This window comes from Fringilla coelebs (assembly GCF_963513975.1).
Source record: "Fringilla coelebs genome assembly, chromosome: 16".
Lineage (NCBI taxonomy): Eukaryota > Metazoa > Chordata > Aves > Passeriformes > Fringillidae > Fringilla > Fringilla coelebs.
Window position 1 is genome coordinate 2,055,332 of NC_140042.1, and position 19,181 is coordinate 2,074,512.

The 19,181-nt window shown below is 48.0% G+C and overlaps 1 protein-coding gene across 3 annotated transcripts in view; it reads right to left on the reverse strand.

Annotated features, from left to right (window-relative positions):
- Window positions 1-6,013: 6,013 nt before the first annotated feature.
- EPN2 (epsin 2) overlaps window positions 6,014-19,181 on the reverse strand; it is a 43,187-nt gene continuing 30,019 nt past the window's right edge. For 2 of the 3 annotated variants that reach the window (XM_084216691.1, XM_084216692.1), the window contains 6 exons: window positions 17,538-17,630; window positions 17,092-17,257; window positions 14,354-14,527; window positions 12,790-12,882; window positions 11,729-11,944; window positions 6,015-10,121 (listed from right to left, as the gene is read on the reverse strand). In XM_084216691.1, the coding sequence (XP_084072817.1) occupies window positions 9,802-10,121; window positions 11,729-11,944; window positions 12,790-12,882; window positions 14,354-14,527; window positions 17,092-17,257; window positions 17,538-17,630 (1,062 nt within the window). In that variant the 3' untranslated portion in view covers window positions 6,015-9,801. Of the gene's footprint in view, window positions 10,122-11,728; window positions 11,945-12,789; window positions 12,883-14,353; window positions 14,528-17,091; window positions 17,258-17,537; window positions 17,631-19,181 lie in introns of all 3 variants that reach the window. The other variant, XM_084216693.1, reaches the window with a different exon arrangement.

A 19,181-nucleotide genomic window follows, 5' to 3' on the forward strand; every position in this document is an offset into this window, starting at 1 on the left:
TTCATTTGTTTTTCTGCTGATAAAGGGGTTTCTTTGTTTGTGCCAGGATGTTTTTAAGCCCTAAATCATCCAAGCTCTGCTAGACTTAAAGGTAGAAGAGAAAAAGAAGTGTTTCAATGCAGTGACTAATTGCTGAGTCATTTTCCTATTTAATTTTGGGCATGTAACCTCTTGTGTTTGACTGCAAATCCCAGGAGAACGACACCATCTCCCTAAAAGGGAACTACCAAGACCTCCAAGTGTAGAAATCCCAGGAAAAACACCCAGGGATGAACCACAAATCCTCCAGGACACATCTCAACAAAACACCCGGGCAGAGATTGTTCTGATCCACAGTGGGATGGAATAAATTTAATTTTGGAGAACATAAAGTAGCCACTAGAGCATTGCTGGGGGCAGCAGCACCTTTTATATGACATAGAAATACATTTCCAAAAGTTTTTAGGGGTAATTTTTCATCTTCTGCCTTGTTTTTGTTGACTCCACACTTCCAGTGGAGTTGTTTTGGTCATTTGTAATCTCTGAACTGAGTCACATTGGAATCCAAATTCAGAAGCATTTCCTGTTGGCTCAGAGGAGACTCGAGGAATTTTGTTTCCTTTTCATCAGTTTGGGAAGCAGGATAAATATCAGTGTTTGAAGGGCTTGGGAGGCAAACACTGAACCTCCTGCTGCTGCCTAAGACCCAGTTTCCCCTGAAGCACAGTTCCTGCCCACATTCCAACTGCAGCAGAGCTGCACAGGAACCTGGCACAGCCCAGACCTGGGCTTTATTCACAGCCACCTCCTCATCCTGCTGCTCCAAAGCCCTGAATTCCTCCTGCTCCAAAGGAACTCTTGGGTGTTTCACCCCAGTGGGACCAACCAGACCTGAGCCAGCTTCCCCCTGACAGCTGAGGGGAAGTTAAAAACAATGAAAAGCAAAAATCCTAAACTCCGTAAGACAGGATTAAAGAACCTTGAGGTATTTAGGCTGCTCTCTAAGCAGATCCCACACTCCTACCTGCACTGTCAGCACTTTCTGCCTATTTTCTCTGGGTTTAGCTGGATTTTGGGTTCCTCAATGGCTTGAGCACATCTAAGAGCTTCACTTACCTTCCTCAAGGGCTGGGCAAGTTTCCTGTGCGTGTTTCCCTCAGGGCATCACCCAGGGGCTGATGTTTGGAGTTTCCCAAGCCCAATGTCATTGATACCCTCAGAAACTTCTCCCAGAAATGGCCTTGCTGCTGCCTTCATCATTTCCTGGCTGAAATCTTGGCTCCTCAGGTGTGGCAGTGTTTGCACCTGGGACAGTCTGTGAATAAAGATGGACACAACACTGAGCAGGGAGCAGTGACAAGGAAGGGATTTAGGATCCCTGATGGTACGTGGATGTTAAACCCTGGAAGCAGCAGTGCTTTAAGAACAGCCAAATCCCAGTAAAACCCAGCAGCAGGGGCTCACCCAGCTGGAACACCTTCCTCCTTTCCTGGTTAATCATTCTCCCTTCTCTTCAAACCCACACTGAAATTCCCAACCCCACAAGAGCAGCACGAGGCTGCTCTGCTGGAGCTCTGCTCCCTTCCCCTGAAATCTCTCCCAGACAGTGAAATTGGTCATTATCCTCTGAATTCCGGATGGGCAGGGAAAAAAAAATCTTCCTGGAGAACGAGTTCTGGCACAGGAGGGGCTCCAAGGCCATCACAAACCAGAGAGCCTGGGAGATGTTTGGGGTCCCTGCAGCTCTCCTGGCCTGGAGAGGCTTTGGATTCACTCCATGGGAGCTTTCCTGCTGTTCCCCAGGGAGGGAGACAGCCAAGGACAGGGTCTGAACAACAGCTTGGGGATCAAACCCTCCAGAAAAAGGAGAATCATTCGGACAATCCTTAAGAATTGGTATTTACCGCCTTTCCTACCGAACAGCAGCAGCAGCTCCTGCCCTCTCGTGGCTGCTCCCAACCTTCAGGAAAGCGCTGGAAGTGATTAATAACGATTAACTCCGAGGCTGAATGAAGAATTCCGAGTTTTCCCCGTTCCTCCATGGAAGTCGCTCCGTGCTGGCTGCCCTGGCACTGCCCCTTGTCCTCAGAGCAGAGGCAAACACCTCCCGGGGCTGCTCCACGGGGAGCAGGGCTGAGCCAGGGATCTGAGCATCCACAAGAGGCTGCCAGGCTGCTTTACACCAGCAGCTCTGTGGCAGCTGGGAATGATCTCCATCTGAAAATGAGATGGATTCAAGCTGACAGCAGCTTCTCCCCAGCAGCAGTGTCGGGCTGGGAGCAGGAGATCTGTGAAATGCTCCAAAGGAAAAAAATTAGGAAAAAAAAAAATCAAACACTCAAGCACAGAGCAGCCTGCTTGAAGAAAACTGGGGATTTAGCTCCAATTCTTGACAGGTTTGTAGTGTTTCCTCCCATTTGTGCCACTGGAGATTCAGGGGGATAAAGGCCCTGGATCCATGCAGGACACAGATCTGGGGGGGTCACAGGACAGACAGCTGGGGTGGGAGCAGTGGCACAGCCAGGCTGGCACCACAGCGTGGAGCATTCCCCATTCCTGGGACAGCAGGAGCCCACCCCGGGCCTCTCCCCTTGGGCTGGCAGCAGCTGGATGGGCTGGTGGCCCCAGAGAACCCACCCAGGACATCTCCAGGGTGTCCCTCAGACCTGAGCCCCCCGTGAGGGCACTGAGAACCCCCCAGCAGCCAGCCCTGGTCCAGGCACACCTGAGCAGCACATCTGGAGCAGCCACCAGCTCCAGTCTGGGATGTTTTCCAGGCCACACAACCTCCAGCAGGAGCTCAGCAGAGCTGGGCAAAGGCCACCCCGATCCCACCCTGTCCCCTCTCAACATTCACCCTCGGGGTGCAGAGGGGATCCCTGAGGGCTTTTTCCACCAGCTGAGGAGTCCTCTGGGAGGCAAATGTGGGGGAGCTCAACCCCCAAGTTCTGAGACACTCTTGGATATTTACAAACCCGGGAGCCACCTCCACTTTTGGAAGCAAAAACTCCCAAACCTGCAGCTCCCACCCAACTCCAGAGCTGCCAGTGGCCTCCAGTGCAGTCCCACTGGGGCTGGGAGCACAGGACAGCACAAATCCCTCAGAACCCATCCCTGCAGCATGGAAAGCAGGGCTGGGCCCCCGGGAGGGAGGGAACAACACGAGCTGCATTCCCAGCAGGATCTGAGGGATCCAGCCTCGTCCTTCAGAGGGAAGAGCAGCAGACACATGGAACTGCTGAAGGTGTCTATTTTTGGCTCCCTATTCAGGCCAGGATATTTAAGTACCCAAATTCACCTCAGAGAATATCAGCACTCCATTTAGTGCCAGACTTGCTGATGAAGATATTAAAAAAGCAGAAAAAACCTCCTCCACCATCACCCAACACAACCCCAGGCAGCCCACGGACTCCAGGGCTGCTACAGCACAGCAGAGCTGGCTCCCTGCAGCTTGGAAAATCCATGGATTTCATTCCATGGCCACAAAAAAAAAAACCCAAACTTTAGGAAGAAGGCAGAGCTGATTTTCACAGGTTCTAGGGGAAGAAGGACACAAAGGTATCTGATGATTTTCCATGGCAGGCAGTACTCGAGGTGGTTCAGCCACGGTGCTGTGGAGAATTCCAGGAGGGTTGGGGATGGATGGGTGGGATCAGGAGGGTTGGGGATGCATGGGTGGGATGAGCTCACACTGGGTCAGTGTCCTGTGGGGGATCCTCACCTCCATCCTCTCCAGCTGCCCCTCCCGTGCTCCTGCAGCCCGGCCAGCCCAGCCGTGGGTGCTGATCCCGCAGGAACCGGGAGAGGGGTGGATTCATCCGGGGTTATCAGCCAGCTCATCTCCCCAGGGAAATCCCATGTCTCTGCTCCAGAACATCCCCCTGGCTCGGATGGAGCCCTGACCCAACCTCCAGCAGGGCAGCACCCAGGATGCCATTCCTGCCTGGGAGATCTCGGAGGGATCAAACTGCAGAGCTGGCAGCAGCCGTGTCCCAGCGAGGTTTCCTGTCGGGAAGCAGCCGGCCGGGAACTGGGAAGACAAACTCCACCTTTGCTCTGATGTTATCCAGCTGGTTTGAGCTGTCATTGATTTTCCTTCACCTGAAATGGGAAGGTGTTTGCTCCACAAGTGCCAAGAGCAGCTCAGGCAGAGCAATGTGAGCTGGGCTGAGAGGACACAGGTGATGCTGGAACGCTTTGGACAAAGGCCTGGAGTGACAGGACACAAGGAATGGCTTCCCACTACCAGAGGACAGGGTTAGATGGGATATTGGGAAGAAATTCCTCTCTGTGAGGGTGAGGTGCTGGCTCAGGGTGCCCAGAGAAGCTGAGGCTGCCCCTGGATCCCTGGAAGTGTCCAAGGCCAAGTTGGATGGGGCTTGAAGCAACCTGGGACAGTGGAAGGTGTCCCTGCCATGGCAGGGGTGGGATTTTCTTTAATCTCTCAGGGAGATATTTCACAAAACCGTGAGGGTCCCTCAACTCAGTCCAGCTCTGGGCTCTCCCTGCACAGCCCCAGGCTGTGCTGTGTCCCCCCAGGGTATCCTCATTTACCTCCTCCCAATTCCCTATGGATCACCAGACCCTGCCAAAGAACCTCCCTGGCACCAAGGGGATCTTCCATTCCTCAGCTTCAACAATTACAGGGTACAATCAATGAACAGCAAAACAGAACTGCCACCACCACATCCCACACCAGCTCTTCACCATTCCCAATCCCGAGCTCCCAGACAAACAAAGCTCCTTAGGAAATCCAACTCATAAAGAGGGAAAAGGTGACCTTTTAAGTCAACTTGAAAAATACGAGAATTTTGAACGTGAGGGGTTCACAAATCCCACTGGTTCCCTGAAATGCAGCTTGCAGGGTGTTGCAGAGGCTGTGCCAAAGCCAGAGCTCGAGATGGGCCCGGCCCTTTCCCCACATGAAAAGCAGCAAAGGGGCAGAGCTGCACCCTCAGCCCAGCACAAAGAGGCAACACAAACCTCAGCAAAATCTTTGGCGTGGGCGAGAGGAAGCCAAAAGATAAATCCTTATCCAGTCCTCTTCCTCTGCAGAGCAGGCAAATCCTCCTCACTCCTCTGGAGAGGAAAAGGAAGAGGAAATGTGGGATGGGGGAGCAGCTCTGCAAGGTCAGCAGAAAGCTCAACCATGGGCACAGCTCTGCTCACCACGGGCTGGGGCAGCTCAGGCACCCCTGGCTCACACTGCCAGCAGAACCCAGCGAATTCACCAGAACCCAGCAACATCCAGATCCTCTAGAAGAGATCAGTCACCACAACTTCCACAGCGAGCAGATTTAGCTGAAAACGTGCAGTTCCAAGAGGCAGGAGTAGAATCAGAGTCCCAGAATGGTTTGGGTTGGGAGGGACCTTAAAGCCCATCCACTTCCAACCCCAACACCTCCCACTGTCCCAGGCTGCCCCAGGCCCTGCCCAGCCTGGCCCTGGACACTTCCAGGGCTCCAGGGCAGCCCCAGCTCCTCCAGGGACACTGGAGCCTTCCTGGGGCAGCAGCTTCCCCCAGCACCCCCAGCTGAAACCAAAGCAGAGAGTTTTCTCCCCAAAGCTGCCTTTCCCACAGTCCCATCTCCAGCATTAATTAGTGATCATTGATTGGTGATCAGCCTGACTGGCTGCAAACGAAGCAGGGCACCTGGAGGGGCTCTGGAGAGGCAGCTCCTGCTAATGAAGTGCCCTTCAATTAAAGCAGCCAGGATTACTGGCCTGGGTCTCTGCCAGGCTGGAAGCAGCCACGTGATCCGTGCCACAGAGCCCAGGCTGAGCTACAAAAGTGGGAAGTGAGGACTCCCCAGATGCTGTCCCAGCTCCCCAACCCTCCTTCCACAGGCACCTTGCCCACATTCCTGCCTGGACACAAATCCAGAGCCTCCAGCGAGGCACTGCTCCCTCCAGGGGCTGTTCCAGGGGCAGCGTGGTTGAAAGAAGGAATTCAGTCACCTGCAACACAACAAATCTCCATTTTTATTGAGTCAGTAAGGTCTCAGCTGAGCCTGATATCAGTGAGCCATAGAAACCCCTCCTCTCTCCCAGCCAGAGCAGCCTGTCCTGGGGAAAGTCCTGGATACATCCAAGGAATCCACAGCATCCCTCAATCCTCCTGCCACAAACTTTCCATCAGCTCACCCCAAACCCATCAGCTTCCTGCAAACCTCTACCAAGCAGGGCCTGGGTGGGAATGGGAGGAACAAACACCATGAAGAAGCTTGGAAAAAGCAACACAGCTGGAATAGAAGCAATACAATTTTAATTCTGACCAGTCACCTCCAAACCCCTTGTCTTTCCACTGTTCTGATGGCATCGTTTAAATATCACATCTGTGACATTGCTGGGGGGGAGAAAAAAAATGACACAAAGATACAGACATTATGATACAATAGTACAAATGATAAATTATTTATACAGTAAATAATGGCAATAGTCAGCACAAATCCAGAAAAAGCAGCTGGCTCCTGGGGTTATGAGCAGTTTGGGAAATATTGGAACACTTGGAGGGGAAGAGTTGTGTGAGATTCTGCTGGGAAAAAGCAATCTCCTCTTTCTCCCCACCTGTGCAATATTCAGGCACAGAGCACACCTCGAGCTGGAACAGCAAAGGGGCACAAGGGGAACAAGAGCTGTCTTGGCTACAGGACTTCCCAAAAACTGAGAACACCACAACCCACCAGGGCTTCCCTTCCCTGCCCCCTCCACAGAGCTGAGTTTCTCTAGAGCATAAAACTGAATAAATAACTGAGCTTATTTAGGGGGAAATTATGCCAAGGAGTGTGTGTTAATTTATTTTTTTTAACAAGATATTTAACACTTTTCTCTTTGGTCAATTTGACCAGTAAGGCTATTTTGGGCTACCAACATTTTAAAAACCAAAAAAGAAAAAAAAGCCCTTTGGATATTTGCAAAGTGAGAAAAAGAAGGAGAAGAGGCAAAAATGGAGAAATGGGGCAGAGGGGACACACGAACACCCTCCAGAAATGTGGGAGGGCCAGGAGGGAGCGAGGATTATCCTGGCAAGCAGGAAAATCATCACAAAATGAGCTGGACCATTCAGAGCATCCCCAGCCAGGACAGTGACCCCCCCTGTGTCACCCCCTGGGGACACAGCCCAGCCCAGAACATTTACCAAACCAGCTCTTTCCCCTGCTAAACTCAGCTCCTGCCACAAGCCCTGTGCCAGGCTGGGATCTGGGCTTGGTTAGTCTCAGCCTAAAGACTTCCAGCACCAGAATTTGGGCTGTGGGGGTTTGTTGTGCCATAAATGTCTCCATTTCCTGTAAAAGGGATGAAGTTCTGGGGGCAGTGACTTGGGAGGAAAAGCAACGATTTGCCATTCAACAGCTTCATTAAGCCAGGGCTCCCTCCCAGAGCAAATTTACAGTGACAGCTCCAACTGCAGATTATTTCAGCACTTTAAATATTTTTTATCAACCTCATCTTGCCTCTGAAAAGTTCCCCAGGACGTGGCCAGGACTCTTGGCTGGACAGACAATGCCCCATCCCACTGCAGTTCAGGGGACAAAGGGACAAACCCCGAGTGACCTTGATTCCAGTGCTGGTCAAATCCAACTGGGAAAACAACCCAGGAGGAATCTTGTCACAGATCAGCTGGAAAAAAGCACTTTCCCCCCCATCTGCAAGAATCACACCCTTCCTGCTCTACACTTCTCAATAGCTTCAACAACAACAGAAAAAGTATTTTTCTTTGCTCTGAAAGGCAACATGAATGGGGTTTTGTTTTGTTTTTAAAGACAGGCTGGGTGTGGACAGCAATCCTCTTCCCTCCTCTGTAAAAACAAGGATTGGGAATGCTCCTTGCCAGTTCCAGAGGATCCAGAGGATCCCACATCTGCACAGGAGCATCCCCACACTGCCAGAGCTACCCTGACCTGCGCAGCTCCAGTCTGGGGCTGTGTCCCTAAAGCTGATCATCCTTCAGCCTCCCCTTCCCACCAGGAGGTGGATCCCAGAGTCCTTCCATGGGATCCAGCCCCTCTCCAGCCCCACAGGGAATTGTTCCACCTCAACACAACCCTGAAAAATTCTGTTTTCCCCCTCTTCAATTAAGGAAAGGCCACCAAGTCCGTTCAGAGGTGCCCTGCAGGCAGGAAAAATCCTTTTCCACGGATTTTTGGGAGAGGCTGGAGCTCCAGCAGAACCCCTGAGCATGGTGAGGAGTCCAGACATGAAAATTCATTGAAAAGGGATAACAGCTCCCAAGGGAGGGCTGGCCATGGAAGCAGTCATCCAACGGAGTGCACCTTCCAACAGGAAAAATCAGTGGATAAAATCAAACAAGTTCTGTTTGTACATCAGGATTTTTAACAGCTCCACAAGTTTTACAAGGAAAATAAAACCAAACAGCCTCTCTTGGAATCTTCATCAAGGCTAAAAGTCTGTCCAGTCTGGGGATTGGGAAATGGGAACAAATCAAGGGAAAGGCGACTTTAGTGTTTTTTCTTTTTAATGTAGTCTTAAATCATGTTATGCTCAAATTCAATTCATCTAAAAATAATTAGTCACGAGGATTTGTTTTTGATTTGCATTATGAATACTTCATTTAAAAGTAAATATTTTAGTGTTAATCTTCCCTTTTAAACTCTCTTTACAGAAACAAAGAGCGAAAACCATAAATAAGAGGGCATTAAAACCATAAAAATGACATTTGCCAATATCTTAATTTTTCAGCCAGACTTGATAAATCTATCAAAACCAGACAGTTAAATAAGAACCACATTATAAAAATTAGCAAAAAAAGGACTATTAGGTAACTCTGCAAACTCAAAATATGAAACTGTACTAAACAAAATATGTGCAAAAGTATACAAGAGTAACTGCATATAGCAAGGTTAAGCCTGAATTAGTTTTAAAGCTTGCCCCGGTGAAACTGAATTCAAAGTTGTCCCACTGTATCTCCTTTTTTTTTCTTTTTTTGCTTTTCTTTGTTTTTTCCATTTTTTTTTTCTTTCAACTCACATTGTAAGTCAAATAAAAACAAAATACACATGAAAAAACTTCCAAACGAAGCTGGTACTGGACAAGCACAGAGCAGGACACTCACTCAGCACGAGTGCAGCCACTCACAGAGAGTTCCAGGAGTCCTTAGAGTAGTGTAGGAATTCAACACTGCACACGACAGCACAACTCGAGCATGGTCTTGGGTGTTTTGTCTGGGGTTTTGTGTTATTTTCCTTTCGAGACAAGCTTGCTGTTGTCAGTCACACCTCAGAGATACCAAAGCAGTGCGAGTTTGCAATGTTTAATGCATAAAAACCAAGCCCCCCTGGGCCCTCCGGGTCGGTCTCTTCTAAGAGTAAGGACTATGGGTGAACCAACAGTCGAGAACTGTGTGTAGTTATGTGCAAAACATTCACTAGCACTCGGAATCTCAGGTCTATCTTACGGGCAGAGGAAGTGACAGATGCAGGGGAAGAGTAACTTCAGGAATCCAGCACATGATCTGACATCTACAAAATAGCCAAGGGAGTTTTCCAGTGGCGGGTTCTCTCCCTAGAAAGTGTGTTTGAAATGATTAACAAAGTAACAAAAATGGGCAGAATCTAACTTTGGTGAAAAGTCTGAACATTTCACATGATGCTCAACAAGCCAAAGTAAGGTACCATCTGTAGCAAAGACTAGATTTAGATTAACTGGTAAGTAGAGACAACTCTTCAAAGATCATAACTGTAAACTGCAAATCTACTTCCAAGTCTCTCACACACCGTTCAGTCCACACAGGCCACGTTCGTTTCGCTGGAAGGACTTCAGCCTGGAAACACTAAGAAAAGAAAAGTTCCTTTAATTGGGTCTTTATAGGAGGAAAGGGTTAGTTGTATTTGCAGCCTGGGAGGCTGCTGGCGGCATTCCTGTACTGTGCAGAGCTTGGGGCATTGATCCTGCAATGCTCAGCCCCTGGCCCATCCGGAGGGTGCCCATGGCCGGCAGCGGCGCCATGCCCACGGGCACGGGGGCCATGGAAGACAGAGGTATTGGCTCCATGCTCAGGGGGGGCACGGCGCTGAAGGAGGGGCTGCTGCCCATCACGGGGCTCGCTCGCATCTGGTTCAGGGTCAGAGGCTGAGGCTGGTTCACCTGGAAGGGGTTGATTGGAGTCGCTGCCGTAGCGGCGCCTGCGTGGGAGAGAAGGGACAGTGAGGCACCGCCGTCAACACCGGGAGCTGCAGTCATCTCTCCTGGCAAAGAACGCTCCCTGTGTGCATCCCCATGCCCAAAACACCCCGAGGAGCATCTGCCCCACAGCTCCCACCTCCGACAGCCCTGACTGGAGTCCCACACAGGTTCCAAATCTGGTTCCCTGCAAAAGCCCTAACCACGACATCCACATCACTGATTGAATGTTTTATATGCTACTTTGCAGGCTCTCTGTGCTCCTTTACTGCAGAGTGAGCTCACATCAGACATTGGGAAGAAACCCTTCCCTGGGAGGGTGGGCAGGCCCTGGCACAGATTCCCAGAGAAGCTGTGGCTGCCCCTGGATCCCTGCAAGTGTCCAAGGCCAGGCTGGACAGGCTTGGAGCAGCCTGGGATAGTGAAAGGTGTCCCTGCCATGGCAGAGATGGTTTTTAAGGTCCCTTCCAAACCATCCTGGGATTCTGTGATTTGTGTGCTTGCTCCAAGCTCCCAGCAGCCACCTCCATTTTCGTGTTTCTGGCACCGAGCTGGGACAAGAATTCCCAAAGTAAACAACTTGTTTCCGAATTACAGCCGTGCTCGAAAAAGCAGAGCACAACTTTCCCAGCCTCTGAGGTTCTCTGGATTGCTGCCAGCCCTGCAAATTCCTTTTAGTGTACAAGCCCAGGATTATTTGGATGGCCCAGTGACCCCTCACAAACTTTTTGTAGTACCCGGGAAGGGCAGATACACAGATTTCCTCTCTCTCCCTGATCACTGCCAAGGCTGCTCAGAATCACTGCTTTTTTCCTACTCAGGGATTTTAATAAATTGTTTTTTTCTTCTATGGGAAGCGTGATGAAAATAAATGCTGAAAGAGCATTTCCAAGTTTCACCCTAAGAACAACAGAGGAAAACATCAGTGCAAATTCAGCTTTTAAAAAACCCATCTGCCACCATGATTGCTGTCACCATTTCAATCTGCTCCAAGCAAGGGTTCACTTCTACAGACCCAGCTTGCAGGAGAACTGCAACGGCCAATTTTTCTTCTAAAATACACTGAGAATGTGTTTTCAGATCAAAACTGGCTCACTGTGGCAGCCTAAGACAGACTAACCAGCAGCTCACTGAACTACCCTGCAGAGTTTGCTCTCTGGGACCTCAGGCTGCAGTCAGAGATCTCCTGTGCCTGCTGCAGCTCCAGGAAAAGGGCAATTCCAACCTTCTTCCACAGGAAACTCCTACCTGTCACCTTCCCAAGGCAATCTTACCTGTTTTGACAAAATCCAGCTGAAGTTCAGCCATTTTTAACAACCCCAAACTTTCTAACACAGATAATTCTGAGTGAGGGGAACTGCTGGAATCAAGTTCAGCTGCAGACCAAGAGCAGCGACTCTGTGTTTTCAGGGACTGCCACTGTGCTGGGTGAGCCCAGGATGCCTCCCTGAGACCCTCCTGCTCTTGCTCATGATCTGCTGGCTGAAGTAACCGAGAAAACCAAGCCCAAATCACCCATCTCTAACCCCACCAGCACCGAGCTGGGCAGAGCTTCCCTGCAGGAAGGGAAAGCTCAAACAGAAACGTGAAGGATTGTGCAGAAACCAACCTGGTGCCAAGAATGGGTTCAGAGAAGTAACAGGTTGTGGTGGCTTGGACACCAGAGAGTCCAGGTTCACCAGGGCAGCGTTGGGGCCCAGGAAGGACTCCGGGGTTTTCCGGGCCGTGCTCTGCTTGCCTGATGTCCCACTCGAGTGCTGGGACTCAAAGAGATCAGGACTCGTGGTACCACTGTGCTGAGAGGGCAGAGTGGAACCTGATTCAGCTGCAACAACACAAAGGGACAAACAACTCCTGGTTAATGCACAGAGCCAGGCAGAGAGAAGCCTGAAGGGTGTGAGAGCAGAGATGCTTTATGCTAAGTTTGTGTTAGTCAGGGCTCAGCGTTTCAGGCTGTTACACCCTCTCAGCATGCAAGCAGGTCAATGTCCTTTAGCAGAGCATGAAGAAGCTACAGTCAGAGTTGCAGTGCTCTACTGCTGGAATTCCCACAGCTTTGCTGCTCCAGGTGGGACTCACAGGCTCCAAGGAACAGATACTCCAAAGCCTTGGCTCGTGCCCTGGCCCTACACCACTGCTGTGCCCTTCCTAGCTGGATTCCACCCAGGGTTGTCTCCTCAAAAAGCCCAGCTGTGCTTCAGGCAGAACCATCCTGAGAGCAATGGTACCACAGCACTGACAGGGTCTGGCAGTTTCGATTTACTGACCATTGACCAGAGGCAAAATAAATTAGAGTATTCATAGAAGGTATTTTCTCATCTTCCTACTGGAATTTACACATGTGAGAGGTTCAGTCAGCATGGTTCTGGTTGAGTCTCTGAGCATAAGCCCTGCTCCAAACATGCTGGACACTGGAAATTAGGAAGTCCAACAAATTTCTGGGTCAGTGCAGCAAAAGGTCACACGGTGCAATGGCAGGGATTACAAAAGGCCCATTCCCCACGAGTTCATGCACAGGCCAAAATGGGAACAAGGAGCTTTTACTGCTGCATCATCACTTCCTTCCCTTTGTGAAAACTGACTTTTTTGTTCAATAAAATTTACAAACAGAGACATTTGTTGCCGTGACTGTTACCCAACCTGTCCACATGCTAAGAACTTGATTCGTACCTGGCTTTTTGGAAGTTCGAAGTGTGTCAAACTCAGAAAAATCATCTTTAACTGTACCATTCAAATTACTGAAGAGGTCAAAAGATGTACTTCCTGTTCAAAACAACAAGACAGCCCTGTCATTAACACATCTTCAGTTGCATCACACAGCTGATCCTCCTGGAAGCAATTCCTGACCCATTCCTGTTACCAAGAAGCCACCACAGGTTCCAGGGGAGCAGCTGGGAGTGCTCCTACTCTGAGCTGGGAGAAGGAGAATGTCACAGAATTGTCCTTCCTGACAGATGGAACAACTAAACCAGAGCAGTTTGCTTTTGGATCAGTGTAGGGCACACCTGAGCACGCTGGGGTTTGGTTGAGTGACTGTCTGCATTAGAGACAAGCAGATCTTGCTGTGGAAGGAGAGAGCAGAAATGGATTTACAGCCTCAACTATCAAGTGTTAATCGGCTCCCAAGGAAAACACCACCAGTGATGATTTTATTTCTGCTTCCCAAGTGGAAAGGAGGAGGAATGCCAGAGCAGAGGTTGTGGAGATGGCAAAGCCCCGTTAGCTGAAGCACCAGCGCTCACCCAGAGCTTGCAATCAATGAAACATCACCGTGTCCAAATGTGGACACACTCTTACCTCAGACTGGAGGCACAAAAACAACACCTAAGTGATCAGCAATCACACTCCTGAACAGCTTTAATTGTAATTAGCTGAAATGTTCTCTCAGTTTACTTTTAACCTTCAGGACATTTCAAGCAAGAAGAGCACAAGATGACAAACCCCAAGAGAAGGTGAAAATTGAATATAAAACCAATATTTATCAAGAACAAAGAGCCACCACAGCTAAAAGCTCATTTCACAATGCTCCAGTTATTGCCCTTTGCCCAGGGAAAAGCTGCTTAGAGAAGTTTTTGCAGCACTCAGATTCCTTTGTCTGTTGTATTCTGGGATGAATGATGAGCAGAAAATGCATTTTGGACACTTTTAGCCACGGTGCCAATATGAAAATGCCAGGTATTAGCACTCATCAAGGTTGTATTAGTTACAGAGCATGAAAAGACAATTAGAGCAGCACCTTCTGCATCTTTACCAGGGCTCAGGGAGGGTTTCACACCCTCAGTCTGAAGGAACAAACCTTCATTTGCACCTCTAAAAGTCTCCTCCGAGCTGCTCAACCTGACAATCTACATCTGCAGAGACATCCATCTGCAGAGCTATTTATCATGAGGAAAGGTGAAATTAGAGTATCATTCATTGCCAGAAATTAAGTCCTTGTCTAATTAAAGATAAAACCCAAGAGCAGCAGCAGTCCCAAGTGCTCAGCAGGCAGCCACAAATACCAGGAGGAGACATAGAAGGGACAGAGCAGGAAGCAGCACCTCGAATTCAGAGCTGGAAGTCCGAATAATTAAATTTAAATTTCTTTTTCCTGCTGGTTATTACAAGTCCCTTTAATTTTGAAGACCAAATCTGCCAATTGTCCAGCTTCTTTGAACCACACAATGCAAGAAAACCATTTGGACTTCTTCTCATTACTCAAGTACAATGAATATGGGATGAGAATATTGCTCACCAGAAGTAGAGAGAGGTTTGTTTGCAGGTGCTGATCCCCAAGGATCCACAGAAGATTTTGCTGCAGTAGAAGATGGCTGAGCAGGAGCCCAAGGATCCACATTTTTGGCCAGAGGCTGAGCTGTGGATCCTGCTGGTGCTGCCCAAGGGTCAACAGAAGCAGCTGGTTTGGCACCTGCAAGAAGAATCAGCAGGAAGAGAAGTCAGTGTAGCTTCCCTCTGGAAAGCTTTCCTTGGACACTGACCCCTCCCAGGAGCCTTTCCTCAGACACTGACCCCTCCCAGGAGCCTTTCCTTGGACACTGACCCCTCCCAGGAGCCTTTCCTTCCAATTAACACTGAGCATTAATGGGAGCAGCAGCTCAGCACCAGCCACTCCCAGCATTTACCACACTCTGACCAACAACAGCACCAGGAAATTCTGGGCAAGGCAGGAATAAACAATTCCCCTCTCTGAACCTGGATACAAATACCTGCAGTTCCAACAAGAAAATAAACTTGCCTTTGTTGCTGACATTGCCACCACAAGTGACAATCCCTGGCTGGAGGTGACCTAAATCACAGGGTCTATTTATGAACTCAGGGGAAAGTGAGTTTATAAAAAGCCCAAAGGTAAAAGGTGTGAGATACACAACATTAACCCTTGGACAAAGGAATCTGTAAGACTCAGAGGGAATGTTTTCCAACTCTTTTGATCCCACTGCTATTTTATAAAATATAATCAGCTCCCTTGAGCCAGCTGTGCATTTTTATTCCCATTTCTAAGCACTCCTGACACACATCTAAGCTGCCCACTGATACCCCTTTATTATTTTGAACCCAATGCCTGTATGCTCAGGGTTCTCATTTTTACTGGAAGATGCTGACAACTCTTCATTCCTGCAAATTCAATCACCAAAGGTTTAATTTCCAAATGAGGATTTTATAACCCAAGAGAGCAGGACAGAATCACCCATATGCAACAACTCTGATCTTCAATATCCTGCAGGTTTCAAATTACAACTGAAAATTATTTTAGCTTTTAAAACTCCATTCAACCCCCCCCCTTGGCATCCCAATATTCCTGTAAATCAGGAATGCTGCACACAGTGGCACAAATTCCAGCTGGAATTTTGGGCTTTGTTTCAGCAGCAGGCACGTGGTTAGTACAGCTCCGGTGCAGGAAATGCCAAAACTCTCCAAGGATGCCCCATTATTCCCACAGCAGCACTCCCATTTCCTTTATCTGTCCCCAGTGCTGAGCTAGGAGCAGTGCCACACTAATGACAACATCTCCCATCACCAGCAGCTTCCCAAAATGTCCTTTCTTCCCTAAAAGGAGCACTCAAAACCAGAGCGCTCGGGAAAATCCCTTCCTGGAGCTTCCATCAGCTCCACTGGAACACCACAGCACTGGCAGGATTTGGGAAATGCAGATTCATGAGTCATTTTTTACCAGCAAATTCATAAACTTGCATCTTGGAGACTATTCCTGGGAGAATCCAGCAGGCTGGAGCAGGGATTGTGCTGTGGTGAAAGAAAGCTGGGAAGCACTGAGGAAATGCTACAGCTGGAACTGGTACAAGGAAAATCCTGTCAGAGGGTGACACATCAGGCTGGAGATTTGAGGAAAGGGAATTTTGGTTGCTTTAAGCCATGGAAAAATAAACTGCATGGCCTTAGGGCCCAAAATCTGGGCTTTTTCTCAGTTCCTATCACCAAAGAATAAAGCAGGTGACACTTGGAATGATGACCTGGCAGCTGGCCCAGGAGCTTTGTAGGTGCCTTTAATGCCATCATGAGCAGGGGAAAAATCCCCAAACAAGGCATTTCATCATTAAACTTTCAATTTTTCATCAGGAATCTGATGGTGGTGTGTGGATTGCAAATGTCCTGGAAGCACTTTAGAGCAGAGGTTGTAGAATCACCAGCCTGAAGCAGAACTGGCAGAACAAAGCTGTCAATCTTCACGGAAAAGCTTTGTCAAGATTTGCACAGGAACTCCCTGCCCTTTAAAAAAGTCAAAACTTCCAACCAAAAAAACAGATCCAGCTCTTGCTCCAACTGTTACACTGTGAGAAACCATCCATTCCTTTCAAAGCAGTAACTCCCTGGACAGGCTGTGGCTGACCCAGACATCAGCCCACCACACAGACAGCAACACACACAAAAAACCCCCAAAATACCACACAAAAATTTGGTTTACTCTTTAAAATGTGAAACACTGCACCTTTCCCTTCAGAAATATTCCATGGATTTATCATTGAAATCCTACTGAACACTAAGTATTTTAAATGGCAACCTGAATTTTTTTGTCTGCTATAAAAAATCTTCATTTAAGTAATTTAATCCTTTTGGTTCTGACCAAACACACTACAATTCTCTAGGAGCAACTCAGGATGTGATAAATCAGACTGATGGCCTTCCTAAGCTCAGCACCTTGCCTAAATATCAGATTAAATTCTGGGAATAGTCTAAACCCATGGCACTGGACACAACCAGCAGCGAGGCATGAGCTGGACAAGTTGGTTTTGCTGTAAAGACAACAGAAGTGCCACTCTCCTCTTCCTTAGGACTCAAACTGCCCACACAAAAACCCAACTGCTTAAAAAAAAGCAACTGTCTGCTTGGAAATGAGGAGCTGAGTGAAATGAATGAAAATGGACTCATGCACCAGTACAACACTGAGGAACTTTGAAATGCTCAAGGTTAAAAAGCAAAACCTTTGAAATGCCAGTGCTCCTGGCAGTTTGCTCTTACCAAATGATTGCCAGGGGTCGGAGGCAGGGGCTGCAGCCGTGGATCCTCCCCAGGGATCCGTCTGGTTGGCAGCAGCAGCGGCAGCAGGAGGTCCCCAGGGCTCGCTTTTGGGGGGCGCCGGGGCCGAGGAGGGCAGGGCATCCATCAGGTCCAACAAGGTGGTGTGCTGAGGGCAGAAGAAGCTGAGCTTTACTCAAGAGCCTTGCCAGGCTGAAGTACAAACCCGTGAGAGTGAAGAAGCAATTATTATTATTATCATTATTATTATTTTTCCTTTTACACACCTGCAGTGACTAGCTCCAAATTTAACCCACACGGAAGAAGCTTTAAGCTACACGACAAAGCAAACCCAAAAGCACGAAAGAGCTCAGTATTAAGCTAAGTTTGTGTTACTGTATTTCAGCTTTTGGCAGCAAAACCGGGAATTTCTTAGGCCAAGGCACTACCTCCTTCTTTTTGGGAATTTTAATTGTGTCTCTGCGACTCTCCTCCAGAGCCATCTGTAATCTCAGATCGTCCCCGCGTCTGAGGCGCTCCTCCTGCAAAGGAAACCAACACTGGTGATACCGACCACAGCCTGCTCTGAGCTGCTGCTCCCTGCAGGGCTCCAGCCCTGCCCCCTGTGCTCCACAGGCTGCAATCTCCACACAGCACACACCAGGCACGGAGCTCTCCTGGGATTCCTGCCTCGGCAGCACCCCGACCCTGCTGCGCTCACTTGCTGCTTGGGATTTCCCCTGGTGTTGTTTCACTCTTTTCAAAATTCTGTTAGAAACAGCAGAGAACTTTTAAATTGGCATCATGTTTTTTCAGCATTCACACTGAGGGCTGTAGGGAACCCAGCTGAAGTTTCCCTTGCTTTTGTTCACTTCCCTCCACACTGGTGCAAGATGCACCAAGGGGATCAAGCCTTGCCAGCTCCAGGTGTAATTTGAAGGTTTAAACATCTCTAACTACAATGTTTATGCCACATTCAACTCCTTTAAATAGCTCTGCTTGCATCATGTCTCTCAGAAGTTGACTAATCCCCCAGCTCGTCATTTCTGAAGCTACTTCAAATGCTTAGGTTCTGATTTATATTTCCATTCCCTTTATTGCTCAATAATGATAAAGTTTACTGGGTGACAGTTTCCCCTTCCAAGCACTCATGCTTCACATACAGCTGTAAACGAAATTGTTACAGGAATCCTCTAAAATATTACAGGCACTCAGCATGGCTGACTTGGATTTTCCCTCAGAGCTGAGATTTGACTTTGTTATGTATCAAAATGCAGTAATTTTATCCAAATTTACTCCAAATCCAGAATGAAGCTCCCAAGAATTAGCACAGTAACATTACTCAGGTGATAGATCAGGAGTCAATTTCCTTAAAGCAATTTTTTTAATATATTCTGGCACTTTGTGTCAGGTCACCCTCCTGTTCCAGAAACTCCCACCAAATGAACAGACTGTTCCAAATTCCACTGGAATCAGAATTCACTGACATTAATGAAGATTTCAGGACCAGTCATGCTTTCAGCTCTTCCTAACTGAAAACATCTTCAGTAATGTGATGATTAACATCCTCCCACACAAAGTCTTCTCTCAAAGTGACTGGCATCTTCCACTAGTCTCAACAGCTCGGAGGCTGAAGTTACTTTAAAAAGAGATTTTAAGAATAATAATAAAAAAAATACCAACCCACACACAAGATTCTACCTGGAGCAAAGCCAAGCTGCCATAAATAAAATAAAATAAATGAAATAAGATAAAATAAAAATAAAAGAAGAGAACGTAAGATAAAATATAATAAAAAAATAATAAAAGAAAAATTAAAGAAAAAATAAGATAAAGATAAAATAAAATAAATAAAATTTAAAAAAATAAGATAAAAATAGAAAGAGGAAAGGAAATTTCAAGGAAAGGAAAGGAAATTTCAAGGAAATTTCAAGGAAAGGAAATTTCAAGGAAAGGAAATTTCAAGGAAATTTCAAGGAAATTTCAAGGAAATTTCAAGGAAATTTCAAGGAAATTTCAAGGAAATTTCAAGGAAAGGAAAGGAAAGGAAAGGAAAGGAAAGGAAAGGAAAGGAAAGGAAAGGAAAGGAAAGG